This window comes from Bombus vancouverensis, chromosome 9, assembly GCF_051014615.1.
Source record: "Bombus vancouverensis nearcticus chromosome 9, iyBomVanc1_principal, whole genome shotgun sequence".
NCBI classification, from domain to species: domain Eukaryota; kingdom Metazoa; phylum Arthropoda; class Insecta; order Hymenoptera; family Apidae; genus Bombus; species Bombus vancouverensis.
Window position 1 is genome coordinate 1,510,343 of NC_134919.1, and position 14,354 is coordinate 1,524,696.

General features: G+C 33.5%; 2 protein-coding genes across 9 annotated transcripts; one reads left to right on the top strand and one right to left on the bottom strand.

Annotated features, from left to right (window-relative positions):
- Positions 1–399: 399 nt before the first annotated feature.
- On the top strand, positions 400–8,070 carry Pka-R1 (protein kinase, cAMP-dependent, regulatory subunit type 1). 4 transcript variants are annotated; one of them, XM_033340453.2, is made up of 6 exons: positions 2,379–2,869; positions 5,311–5,371; positions 5,724–6,033; positions 6,129–6,395; positions 6,473–6,676; positions 6,801–8,070. In XM_033340453.2, exons 2-6 carry the CDS (start codon positions 5,360–5,362, stop codon positions 6,971–6,973), a joined length of 966 nt encoding a protein of 321 aa, XP_033196344.1. In that variant the 5' UTR covers positions 2,379–2,869; positions 5,311–5,359; the 3' UTR covers positions 6,974–8,070. The 4 variants fall into 4 exon arrangements, with proteins under 4 accessions (XP_033196340.1, XP_033196345.1, XP_033196344.1 ...); XM_033340451.2 differs by having other exon boundaries at positions 2,382–2,869; positions 5,215–5,371; XM_033340449.2 differs by lacking the exons at positions 2,379–2,869; positions 5,311–5,371 and adding an exon at positions 400–582.
- A 587-nt stretch (positions 8,071–8,657) lies between these two features.
- Positions 8,658–14,074, bottom strand: LOC117160049 (leukocyte receptor cluster member 8 homolog). 5 transcript variants are annotated; one of them, XM_033340445.2, is made up of 6 exons: positions 13,719–14,046; positions 12,773–13,176; positions 11,503–12,680; positions 11,088–11,421; positions 10,785–10,992; positions 8,658–10,185 (listed from the first exon to the last, which is right to left on the bottom strand). In XM_033340445.2, exons 1-6 carry the CDS (start codon positions 13,862–13,864, stop codon positions 10,023–10,025), a joined length of 2,433 nt encoding a protein of 810 aa, XP_033196336.1. In that variant the 5' UTR covers positions 13,865–14,046; the 3' UTR covers positions 8,658–10,022. The 5 variants fall into 5 exon arrangements, with proteins under 5 accessions (XP_033196336.1, XP_033196337.1, XP_033196339.1 ...); XM_033340446.2 differs by having other exon boundaries at positions 10,043–10,992; positions 13,719–13,857; positions 13,940–14,074; XM_033340448.2 differs by having other exon boundaries at positions 10,043–10,992; positions 13,719–13,857; positions 13,943–14,062.
- Between the last annotated feature and the right edge of the window lie 280 nt (positions 14,075–14,354).

The window sequence follows — 14,354 nt, forward strand, 5'->3', positions numbered from 1 at the left end:
TTAATTAGATAGTGATCGTATTTATTTAAATCTTATTCCAAACGATTACAGACATATTTTTATCAGAACAAGAATGAAACAACAGAAAATGTATCTTTAATTTTCGGATGTATCTGAAATATCAGCAGTCATAGTTATTTCTTGTACTTTTATATTTTTCAAGGGGAACCAATAAATTCGAATTCATATTTAGCGGCAGTCATTCTTTATTGAATTAAAACCCCGAAAAAACACGATTGTCTACTATGCATCGTACAATGAATAATATAGATAAATAACCATGTGAAAGATATTTTAAAATTCTTTATATAAAAAAGATTGAATTATCAAATGAAAACTGATATATTCGCAATATTTATGTCAAGAACGGAATTGTTGAATAGGTATTTGCTATAAAGTGTCAACTTGTGCATCAATATGGCGGCGAATCTCGAGGAAGAGCAAAGTTTAAGAGAGTGCGAGGAATACGTACAGAGACACAATATTCAACAAGTTTTAAAAGACTGTATAGTGCAGCTGTGTGTGGGGCGTCCTGAAAATCCCATATCATTCTTGAGAGAATACTTTCAAAAACTGGAACGGGTACGTATTGAATCATGTTCTGCTAAAATAACCTCAGATTCATTATTCTTTACTGGTTTCATCACTACTAATAAACTACTGATGTTGTTCACTAGTTTTTTTTTATGTATTTTCTTTTATTGTTCAGATAACTATTCATATTGTGATTATACAAAGCTGAAAAAAAATATCAATTAAAATGCTAAGCTGCATGTGTGCAGTAAGGATCTGTCAAAGGACAGATAAGAGAATAAATGGATCTGTACAAGGACAGATAAGACAAAATAATATCTACACAAATCAATATTAATTACTTGATTTTATTAATACAGAATTGCCAATGTTAATGGCACTTTCATAAATAGAGTCTGTAGTATTATCAAAAAGTTATCTTGATCAATACAAATAGAATGGTACGCACAAGCATATACATAACTCTTTAAATGTCACTTTATATTCTAGGAGGTTTACAAATAACATTTGCTGGGATATTGTTCTATATAATTAGTCATTAGAACAATTAATATCAGTATTTTAAAAAATAAAAGAATTATGTTCAATTAATGAATCTATTCATTACGTAATGCAAATCCATTTTATATAATAGGTATTTAGTCGTTACATATTTGGAAACAATATTATAATCATTAAATTTCTTTTCTTATGCCATTTAATCATTAGCACTTGCATTTAATTTTACATACTTGTTGATTTTCTATATTAATTTATCTATTTTTCTAAAATACTGTATTCTAACATCAATGTTTTTTGGAAAAAGATTCTATGTTGAATGCACACATAATTTTTAACATTGTAATAAATGCCGGAGACTGTGAAGTATTTTTAATTAAACAAGCAACCGTTCAGAAGTTTGCCGTTACGTATGACTTAAAATATGATATAAAATTCGAATCGTTTATCGTTCGCGATCATAATACTTAATTTTGAGATTTACGTAAAAAATATTATATAAACATCTCCTTTTTAAGCCTTAACTGCTGTGATGTGATTTAGATCGCTAGTAAATAGCGATAAATAATCAGCCAAGGAAGGGCTCTACAAACGACTGACCTTGTATTATAAGGGTATCAAAGGTAGTTAGTGAGAAGTAAAACGCTCTGATAGGAAAATGAAAAACGTATATATAGTATGTTTGTCAATGATTTGATTCGCATCAGACTAATAAGTTAATTTGAATTACATACTTGGCGCCAAATGTATTTATTTAAACGCGTCCACTTCGCTAGTTTCTTTCGGTGGGGGATACTAGCCAGTGGTGGGGATAGCGTTCAATATTACCAGTCATAAGAACCTTAATTCCGTTACTTTTGTCAACAATTATTTCTAGCATTTGTACGGTTGATATTATCATTTTCTTTAGTTTGTCTTTTCATTTGCAATAAAAAACGGAATGTCTTTACGCAGCCGTATCTTACATAGCAGTCCTGAATAATACACATATCTTTCCTTGGAGTTCTACAGCATTATCCTTGACATTAAGATTTTCGTATCTCCGTAAACAACGGCAGGACATTTAGCTGAGTTCCCTCCTTTTACTGCGTCGCAGCAGCGCTACATAGCAGAAAATGATCGATAACGTTTTCCATTTCTGAGTGAATTACGCGATCATTAAACAAATATGTACATCCACCGTGGAAATATGAGTCACAAAATAAGATGCTCGTCATCGGTTCCTATCCCCGCGGATGTATACACGTATCGAAAGAGACGAGGTATGTGCAATTGTAGGGGCTGCTCTAAATATAGCACATGCTCGAAATATAACGAAGCGCGCAACCTTAGCCAACAACGATGAAAGCGGTGTAACGCGTTGTCCTAGAAAATGTGCGAAGCGCGCTACGACAATGCGTTTTAAACAGGCAACGCCGGAAGTATTGTTGTTGTTATCCATTGAATCCTCATCTGTCAATGAGTTACCCATATCAATCTGATTCTGAATCAACGAAAATTCGACGCACATCATATGGTATATCTACCATCTGGCACGCGGCGTCGACTTTATATCAACTACAACGAAAGATCGTGTCGCATTAATCGAATTTGGCGAGACCTTAGAAAATTCCGAAGCGGCGCGCGGTAGACGTGGTAGCGCGCGATCAGCAACGATTGTGGCCGTGATTTGTGCATTACTTTCTTTCGCTTGCCAACCACTAAGAGAAACTTTACTTTTGTGATACAATTATTTGACTGTGAGACGACGAGTGTTAAAGAATATACGCGTAATCGGGTAAAAATTACGTGTGCACGTGTATTGAATATCAAGTAATATCGACAAATAATGTACGAGGTACGGTCGCGAATATCCGATCTTTTACAAGATTTATGCGTAGTGATGAATTCTGAAACACTTCGAATCGCATCAAATATGCACATATGCACACTTCGAATCATTTGCCGCGTATGATTCGATACTTCAACTTTTAAAAGTGTTGGTAAATCTTGAATCGTGAGTCTTGATAGATCTTGAGTCCTTAAAGTTCGGATATGCCTTGAGAGTTTTGATAGGCATTGAAGAACTACAAAGACTGGAAATTTTCGCGAGTATTCGATATTTTATATCTTCGATAAATTATATTTACAATTTCTTATATTATATTTTATTTATAATATTTAAAATTTATGAAATATTATATAAGATATCGAATGTCCAGTAAGTTCCCAAAATTTATTGAAACTTTGAAGAATCTGATCTAATGGAATTCTAGCGTATCACGATTCGAAACTTACCAAAATTTGTATCAGTTTTAAGCATCGAATTATATTCGAAGTGGTTCTAATTTTTATAGTATAGAAAACTTCAAATTGCTTCAAAAATGAGATTCAAATATCCATCATTATTCATGCGTGCATTTTATGCGTTCTAACATCTCTCCATATAACTTCTTGATTCTTGAATGTATTATTTACTGAGCAAGAGGCAATCTAAAGTTTATGCTTCGGATATTCACTGAAGTTAAATCGCTTTGCTATAATGATTATTAAGAGTCTTTACTGCGCACAATGGAATTGACTGATATAATATTTTGCAATTTCTATTATGTAATTATTGCAAAGAAATAAATGTGAGATATCCATGGAATTTCATCACAGCTTATTAAAAATAATCGGATGGCATATTTGTGAACCTTTTTTCTTTATAATATAACACACGTGATATTTTATTGTTCGAACGTCAAATGGATGCCATTTCAGCACGTGCTAGGATCACTGACCAACTAATCTTCATTATTTTATTGTTTTTTCGTGTGCGATAATACACTGTTAATTTGGAATTCATGTACATTTATAAAGGAGTATTTTAAATATAACATGTACACACACACACACACACACGTGCGCGCTATTTCTTTCTTTAGAATATTTGTCTTATTTTTAATTGCATTTTATATTAAATCTTTTTATTAATAACAGTTTTGTTTGTTTAAGCTATAACATTTTATATTAACTATTTTTTATTAGAAGAATTTTGTTCGTTTAATGTAACTTATGATCAATAAAAAATAAAATATAGTGAAATAAATGAATGTGCAAATAGATGCTATTATGAATTAATGTTGACGAATTTGATATGTATTATATGAATATAATAGAGGCGATTGATATAAAGAAAAAGAATAATAATATAATAAATCATACTTCATCTTTGAAGAGAAAGATTTCTTATAACCAATTAGAACAATAATTTCGCTAATAATATTTATTTGGTATAAGTTGGCATTTTTTTATTGCAAAGACGTAATCATTCTAAATATTATGATTTAACGAACTAAACTAAGTATTGCGAAAAGACGAATGATTCTCAATTTATTTTTCTGTTTCTAGTCAATTTTGATATTCAAAAAATCTTTCTTCTTAATTGCTATTAAATTTTAATAAAATATATGTATAACGGTGAAATTAATGACTCTAAACAGTATAAAAATCGTGTGGTGTCGGCAATTGGTACAATGTTTTCGTCTTATATTGCGCATTTACGAGGAGGCACTCATCTGCAAAAACATCAAGTGACCTATGGCATTATTTGTTTACCTTTTTATCGATGTTCGTCGTCCATAGGCGGTATAATAATATTTTATCCAAAGGCTTATATAATTTTACAATAATCGGTTTACTTTTGGTAGATAGGGAGCGATACCTAAGTACAGACGTATTCAATTATGGGAATTTGTAATCTTCTCTATTTCTTACAGAATTCATTTTAAAAAGTACCAAGTGTTGGCTTCTTTATCTCTCTGATATATCCCGTTGCCCTTTGTCATTGTAATGAAATAATTTTTGGATCGATAGATTTGATGTTGTTTATCATTACAAAGACATGTAAATGATAAAAATAAAATACATTATTAATCATTTGCCACATAAGGTGTTTGTATTAACTACAGAAAGAGTGAAAAAAAGAAGAACCTTGTTGACATATGAAAGTAGTTGCTGTGGAAAAAATGACTTTACATAACATTTGCTGTGATCCAGCCAGTACAAGTTACCCATGTTTTTAACATATACATACGTATATACCTAGGAAATTAAGAGTACATGATTTCATTAAAGGAAGGGCACAGTAACGTGTGTTGCGCATGTCTAAGCAAAATTGACTTATAAAAGCGGCTTGTTTTTCTTACGTGACTCTTTCAGGGTTGTGTCGTTCGTTTTGGAATAAATAAATAACGCAAGCGAAAACAAGTTTTTTTTTGTTGGTTTTAAAAAAGAGCATCGATCGATTGCATATAGGATCGAAGATAGTAATTGCAAAACACCTAGGAGATCATCAGCTTTCGACATGGTGCAACAGGCAAGTAGAGCAAAATACGTGAATAGTGTTGAATCTTATGATCGATAATGTTCTTTAATTACCCGTAAATGTAAACAAATAAAATAGGTACAAAAATGAAACCATCGCTTGATCGAGTAATCAAGTATTTTCACCTTCTCTGAATATCACTCAAGAGTAAATTTATATTACATTTCTTTTTTCCCCTGTTGGATCGAGTTTCGAGAATCACCAAGCTCAAAAGATGGTTTCTCCGGTAACCTAATTCCTGTTAGCAAAAGCCTAGATACATAGGTTGCGTAACGTTTGTTGAACGTAATGTCATTGGTTATCATCTCGATGAAATTGATCGACTTTCGCTTTTTGATTTCAGGAGCAGGCTCACGATGCTAAGCAACAGATTGCGACCAGTCCAGAGGATACTGAGGACATACCTGCTGGACAGCAAGGTCCTCAAGTTCCGAGGCGAAGAGGAGGCATCTCCGCGGAGCCGGTCTCTGAAGAAGATGCGACAAGTTATGTTAAAAAAGTTGTGCCCAAGGATTACAAAACAATGGCTGCCTTGAGTAAAGCCATCGCAAAAAATGTCCTCTTCGCTCATCTCGACGAGAACGAACGTTCTGATATATTTGACGCCATGTTTCCTGTCACGTTTTTGCCCGGAGAGGCAATTATTCGTCAAGGTACTAAAAATAGTATTAGGTTTAATTATCAGTCGCCGAGAAAATCGTTAAGCGAAACTAGCTTACGTCGAATATTTTTTGTTATACATTAATAGGCGACGAAGGTGACAACTTTTATGTAATCGATCAAGGAGAGGTCGAAATCTTTGTCAATGGTGAACTAGCCACGACCATAGGAGAAGGTGGAAGTTTCGGTGAACTTGCGTTGATATATGGGACTCCACGTGCTGCGACTGTTCGAGCAAAGACCGATGTTAAATTATGGGGTATCGATAGAGATTCATATCGCAGAATTCTCATGGGCTCTACAATAAGGAAACGAAAGATGTATGAGGAGTTCCTTTCCAGAGTTTCAATTTTGGGTAATTAACGTTTCATGTTTCATAAGAACGTGCCAGAATCACTGATTCTTATTGTATAAAATTCCTATTATTTTTAGAATCTTTGGATAAGTGGGAACGGCTCACAGTAGCCGATGCTTTAGAACCGGTGGCATTTGATGATGGTGAGACAATAGTTCGGCAGGGTGAACCGGGTGAAGATTTTTACATAATCGTCGAAGGCACAGCTGTTGTTTTACAGCAACGTTCAGAGGGTGAAGAATTAGCGGAAGTCGGTCGTTTAGGACCATCTGATTATTTCGGTACGTTCTCGTTCTTTCGAATGATCATTAATAGTTATGCAATTTAATGATAATAGAGTAGAGAGAAAAGTAGAGAGATGAGTGAAAAAGAATTGTCTCAACAACAATGTCCTATTTATTATAGGTGAAATTGCATTGCTATTGGACAGGCCGAGAGCAGCGACTGTCGTGGCGCGAGGCCCTTTAAAATGTGTGAAACTTGACCGAGCAAGATTCGAGCGAGTTTTAGGTCCGTGCGCGGATATTTTGAAACGCAACATCACTCAGTATAACAGTTTCGTGTCCCTATCCGTATAAATTGTCGTACCAGTGACATTATCAGCCATCCTGGTTTCTTTTCATGAAAGTACGTTTCAATATTAACATTTTTTATTTGAGTAATAGCGTAAGTAATAACCGTACTGTTTCGGCTAACGATACTTGTGTTAAGAATTATATATGTTGAATTATGCACGACTGTCTGTTAAAATTGTATGATGTGGCATGAAAACAACTTGATATCATTTTATACAATGTTGTATTTTTTGAGTCTAAATTTTAATAGATTTGGAATTGAAGATCTAAAGTATTTTATTCTCTTTATAAATCAATAAGATAGTTGTATTATTATTAGATAGTTAAATAAATATAGCTCGAGCAATTCTTTTAAAACTTTGTGCGTAGTGTTATTTTTTTGTCATTGTATTTGTTACACAAGTAATTTTTATGCTCATTTTATCAATCTATGCAATTAACACATGCTTCTGCAAAGACATATATAATTCTTAAAACACAAACTAAATAATTAGAAATGTCGTGATACATCAAGTTATTACGCACTTTGTAATTCGCAATGCTGCGATATAGAGGTCGAATTTTAGCCACTTTTACACGAACATATTTTCCGAGAATGTACGAAATCCGTGAAAACATTTGAAAACATTCGATAAATCTGTGCTCCATTTCACAAAATTTTTCGACGATGTTTGATGGAATAAATAAAACAAAATGTTGTTTTCGTTATTGAATTTTCGGTTTCAATTTCCATTGCGATACTGTTTTTATTTATTTTGTCGGACTTAAAATGAATTTAATAGTTTTTACGATATGTGAGATAGCTAGAATTATTATATGCATTTCACGACGTGGTTAATTTATACACATGCTTGTGTATGATTTGAAAAAAATATATATACCTATATAAAAAAACATTTAATTTAAATATTTGTGTAACAATGAATTAAAAAACTAAAACTTAGCTGTAACATCGCACAATTTTATTGGCGACTTGTGCACAAAAACCGAACCGATTGAAAAAACTTCGCATTAAATAACTGCATTGGTTGCTCATACTATATTGCATTGTAAACGGATATTGTAATCAATAAAAAGAACATGTTTTAATTGTCAGGAAACTAACTTATAAAAATATATTTTATATGCAATTTCCGTATTTACAATGTAACAAATAATTGCAACAAATCTGTATTTTTTCTAATGAAATATTTACTTTGGCGTTTATATAATTTTCTCTGAACATTTCCGTTCTTGTATCACATAATAAAAGTTTTACTTTTCCGTGTAATTGAAATAAATTTTATATATATTATTTCATTTTTATGGTGAAATAAACATTACGTTATTGTGATAAATATAATTGCGATATAAATTGCGTGATAGCACGCAATATTGATATAACTTCATTATCTCTGTGTAGAAATTTAATAAATACACAGAGAACAGTTACACCAAAGAGATCTTACTTTTTAGTCATCAGATAAATCCTTTTGAGATAAAAGAACACATCAAAAGATCTGAATGACTGAAGAGGATTCATTGTGCATCGTGTAAAATATGATTACTTCCATTTATGATTGGAAACAGATTTACATATTGACTGCCGTATTAATATCTTCATAATTTTTAACGACATCGAGGAAAAAGGTTACAGAATTTAGTAAGTAATTATTTGTGGTTTAGTAGTTGAAACATGAAATACACATATAATAAATTTTGTATTTATTAGTAGTAAAATCACGATTTGCATTTAATTTAAATCTATTAGGTCTCTAACATAACATTAGATTAAGAAGTAATATAATATCCGAAAATTAAATAATTTATTACGTACAACACTATATTCGCACGTGATCGTACAATGAAAAATGTCCGTCTTTTCTCATTTAATATATCCTTGCATCTCGACACTTGAGAATTGATAATAGACTATTAAAGAAAAAAAACATTGTCCTGCGATAAATATTTAAAAAGATAAAAATAATCACTCTTCACACGCGAGAATGGCATGATTTGCCAATATGCATTTGTCCCGTTAGAAGTTCCTATAATTCGATTGTTGAACACGTTAAGTCGAGTATTTTCTCTTTCCCTTTGTACAGATGTTTCGTGTGGCTATTACCACCGAGCCGTTCTTGAACCGCCGAACCGAACTTGAGATCTTTCCGACTTCCTTTCTCTTCCTTCTTCGTCGACGAGTTGTCGAGCATGCCAATATCCTTTTAAACTCAATACATTTCTTACCAGAAAGCCCTTCATAGCGATTGCGTATATTTAATACGTTCATTAATTCCAATTCCTTACTATTTTCTATCATAGAAACAATCACTGTATTTCTATTCACGCGTGCTTGTGAATCCCCAATACGAAATGTCGAAGTTTCCCTCTCGAAGTGGCGACAAGATGTAGATTCTTGCGTAGAGCAAAAGATTTGGCTAGTGGTTAAAAAATCCCAACTCCTTTCAGCGGACAGTATTTAGAAAAAGATGCTTAGAATCGTCAGACACAAGAGTAAGAACACGTATAATATATAACATGAACTAATTTTGGAGAATCGATTGATCACGATCGAAGGAATTTGAAGTTTTGACCAAACGAGAAGTGTTTGTTTCCTGAAGATAATTTGCTATCGTCTCCTCTCTCTTTCTGTAATTTACTACGAGCCTCGGCTTCATACCGAGTTTTATTGAGGTAGTTGCAGACGACTTTAAAACGGTCATCCTAATTCTTTTGTACAATTCATCAGCCTGTATGTGGATTCTTCGCTTGCGCCGGGGCTGAGATTGAGACACGTATATGTACAAATTATTGCGGGGAAAACTTTCATTTACAAATTGTTGCTCGACTGTGTGGCGTCGATCAACGAAGAGAACAATGATTAGGGGATGGTAAGAATCAGTAGCAGATCAATGTGTAGTTAAATATATGCACATGCATATGCATATGTATGTGAAGTGTACATATGCATATAATCGGGAAACATATGCATATACACACACAGATTTGTGCCTATGAATGTGCACGACAATGGTTTTCGTTTATATATCTTCCACCAAAAAAATGGCTTTTTTTACCAAGCACCTACAGAACCACTGCTTGTCTTGCAGTCGATTAGATGTTGTTCAGGATCAGCATAAACCAACCCCAATTCATTGACAAATTCATAAAACTTGTCCAAAGATTCAAAGGCCAATTCTGCTACGACGAAATCAACCGCCAAATTTTGCCGGTAGCTAAACAGCAGAAGAAATGTATCGTTAGATAATCGTGCAATGGACATATACACAAAGTATATATACACACACATATAATATACATAATACAATGAAAATAAACAACAACAAAACTAGTCATTTTTCAGCTACGATGTCCTGTAACAGAAATCTATGTATAATTATAATTGTTAAAAAAATTATTTGCAATCTTTCACTTCCTTTGTTCCTTTATATACATGAAATAATGTTGGTCCTTACGAAAACTAAAAATAAATTATTTCTTACTTTTTGTACCTTCGTATATATATATTTCCGTTAAATTTATTTATAGAAATATATTTGAAGATCGTTTAAAAAATTAAAAAAATTCGTTTTTTGGTCATAAAAAATTGCAAAAAAATTGTCAAATAAGATTATAATACTTTAAAGTTAAATGCTATCTAACAGTTTACCAATTGAATGTACCTGTTAATATGAAATTAGTTATATTTTTATCCATTATATTTCTTAGCGTTATCATGATTAATTTTTGTAAAAATGTTGTATAGAAAAATATTGTTTGAAGATAATTTGTCAAGTAGATATAAATGATTACTTCTAAAGAGTCTAGTACGTACGACTTTATCATGCTCTTCAATGCATTCTTGCGTTCCCTTGCAACAAACCAATCCATTAAAAAGGCTGCCATCCTCGGAGCAGAAGTGTATAGTTTGAAAAAGGCATGGAAGTTTTTCAACCACCAAGCTGAACGCACTTTGAGCGCATGTTTTATACACTCATCATTTTTGTCTTCTACTGATAAAGCTGCTAAAATCGTCGTTAAATCTGTAACAAAAGTATTAATTTTCTTATTCTTATGTAAAAAGAATATTACACTGGTAATGTTACATAATTATACGCATAATGAAATAATTAAAAACCTTGAGTATTTTTTGTGAAAATATAATACAATATTCTGTATGCAATAAATTCACATCGATTTTCTCCGCCGACGTCTTGATATAGCATTCGTAACTGAGTCTGGCACTGGTTGAATTCTTCATGATCTCCTTTCTCTAGGGCAACACGGGCGTGTGTTTCATACACGTGGACTGTAAATGCATCTCGAATACCTTGGACGGTAAGATCTTGACGAATAGATTTAAGTTGATCACAAGCATATCTATAGTCCTGATCAGCCACCCAGCGTTTCTTGACATGTGCCAAAGAATTTTGGAGTACACTTACCGGTCGAACGGCGGCGGGAGCTGGAGCCTATAATATAAAAGTAAGGAGTATTTTGATAAATTCTACAAACCGATTTCAAATGAATTTAATCGGTGACAGAAATCTTACAGATGTTAAACGTAAATAAGGTTTCTCTATGTCCTTGCATACTCCGACAATGTGAAGTCCAGTAAAATCAAAGTCTGTAGATGAGTCATCTTTAACACCACTGTTGGCTGTCCTGGAAATAGTATCGTTAAATCTTGCAGCACGTTGTTGTAATTTCTCCTTAGATCCTAATTCCTCAGTGTTTCCTGTAGCTAAACCAAATTCTGAATAGAAATGTGATTTCATCTGTTTACTCTTCTTTGTTTTCTTGCTGCTGTGACTCAGTTTGTTTTTAGTAGATTTTTTCGTTTTTAGCGATTTATAATCGTGTTCCCGATCACTAACGTTCGACGACGATGATGTACTACGCCTGTACTTTCGTGATGGTGGGCTACGTGTATTCGAACGCGACCTTGACTTCGATCTTGACCTCGACCTCGACCTGGACTTTGATCTCGATCTGGATCTTGATCTTGATCTAGTCCTCGACCTCGACCTTGACCGTTTGTAATTCACAGAGAGACGCGCGCCAAGCCGAGCCCCAAGAGAAGTGGAGAGACCTGGCTTGCGCAAGCCTCCCTGTGCATTCATCAGCGGATTCGGCAAATTATTTAATTTCAAGGCCGGTTTTTGAGGCTTTATCGTCATAGTCATACGTTCACTATGAATGCTAGGCAATGGTTCTTGGTCCCAGTCTTTTACCCAAAGCGAGCCGTCGTTCGCTGCACGCGTTATCTTTCCTTTTAATATAATCTCAACTTGATCCTTGTCTACTGCCGTTTTGCATTTTTCGTAACACCTGTTTACATAGTTCTTCAAACTGTCAGGCCAATCACCGACTGGGCTGGGATTTGTCACGATAGAGGGTGTACCTACCGCTGGTGTACCAGCACTAGGAATTGTATTATTAACAGTTGTGATAGCAGGTGTAGTAGGAGCAGGGGATTCTTCAGTTGGTGGAGGAGGAGCCACTATTTCACACTGTGCAGGAGGTAAAGGTGGTAATTCGGTCTTTAGATTGGGACCCGGTACGAAATTCGTTGTTGGACTGTTTGCCTGAAAGCTATTGTTGAATTGAGCTGCTAAATTTTTATTCCGCTTACGTTTTCTCTTCGCAGCTCCACTATTGCCAGATGGAGAGAGAAAAGCCAAACCATTCTTTTTGTTATATACGTTGAAACGAATTTGATTATTGTATTCTGAAAAAAAAAGATGAAAACAAGTATTATTTTATATATATTAAATAAAAGTACATTTTCCCTGACACTTTCTATTTAAGAAAAAAACTTACGAGACATATCATTGTGCATGCCATTCCAAGTACCATATGGAAAAGCATTGTACATGTACCCTGGATGAGGCTGCATAGATGGTTGTATTTGATTATTGTGTTGTTGAGATGTCTGTACTGATGGGGGTGGTCCAGGAGGTAAAGGAGGAAGTTCAGAATCATCATCCAAAGACATGGGGGTTCCAGGTACTGGCGGTTGCTGATGTAACTGTTTTCCTTGATTGTTGTCCTGCTGTGGCTGCTGCTGCTGCTGTTGCTGTTGTTGCTGCTGTTGTTGGTGCTGCTGCTGCTGTTGCATCTGCTGTGGAGTAAAAGGTTGTCCATATCCTGGCATCATTGCATGATAGTAGCTAAACGTTTGTCCTTGATGAGGTACACCTTGATATCCTGGTCCATATAACTGCCTATAAAAAACATAAATACGCTTATCAATATATGCAACTGAAGTGCTTAATATTGCAAAAGGTTTATTATTAGCTTTGTCATAACTTCAAAAATTTCCAAATATTAAAATAAAAAGTATCATACAAAAAGTTTTAAAACTTTTATTTAGTATCTACTTGTATTGTGGTGTATTTTATTTACTAAAATAAATAATTTATTATTATTCCAAATTACTTATATTATGTATGTTAATCTAAAATTAGGTCATTACAAAGCGTCTTTTATTCACGTTAATATGTATTATATTACAATACTTATTTCCTAGATGTTCCTTATCCATTCATTATTCGATCGATAGCTGTTTTATGTTAGTTCAAATGCAAATGAAAACAGAAATATCAAAAGAATTGTAAATTAAGAAGATTATATGAAATCATCGAACATTACGTGCATAATACGTTGTTCCTAAACGTGCATATAAGATACTTCGTATTGAAATATCGCGTTATTTTCATTAGTAGAACAATAAATTTGTGGTTAAATCGATGTAGTTGATAATTACCCTGAATATGGGGGAAACATGTTGTGGATATTGCTTGGCGAGGGATATTGCCATGCCATATTCGCCATTGAGCCTATTCCAAGTTGTGGCTGTTGCTGAAATGGCTGCTGTTTCTTCTGCGATGCTGTAGCCTCGCCTTCTGACATACCGAAGAACAAAATCAGAATTGCTTAAACAATTGTACACTTTACGTTCCACTGCCGTAAACACGTTTGCATTACCACGGTTTCTATTGACCAGGGAAAAAAGTTAAAATATTCTCGAGTAACGTTTATCGAAAAGACGCGATTTAGGTTTGATTCATTCACTTTGATAAACTAAAGTAGTGCTGAGATGACGTGAAACGTCTTCAGCCTTTACCAGGTGGCAGCACTATCATTCGAATTCTACGCGCGAATTTTCTCAAGTATACTATAACGGTGTACAAGTATCGTTATAAATTTATTTATTGCGTTTGTATATTTTTTAATATGGAATTACCTTGAATTATAAAAAGATGTATTACATATATTACATATTGCTGGTTTGTTCAAAGAATGTAGCAGGTAAAGAAGTAAATTTTTTAGGAAATTTATTTAAAATACTAGATTTTTACTACTAGAATTAGAATTCTACTACTATTAGAATAATAGAATT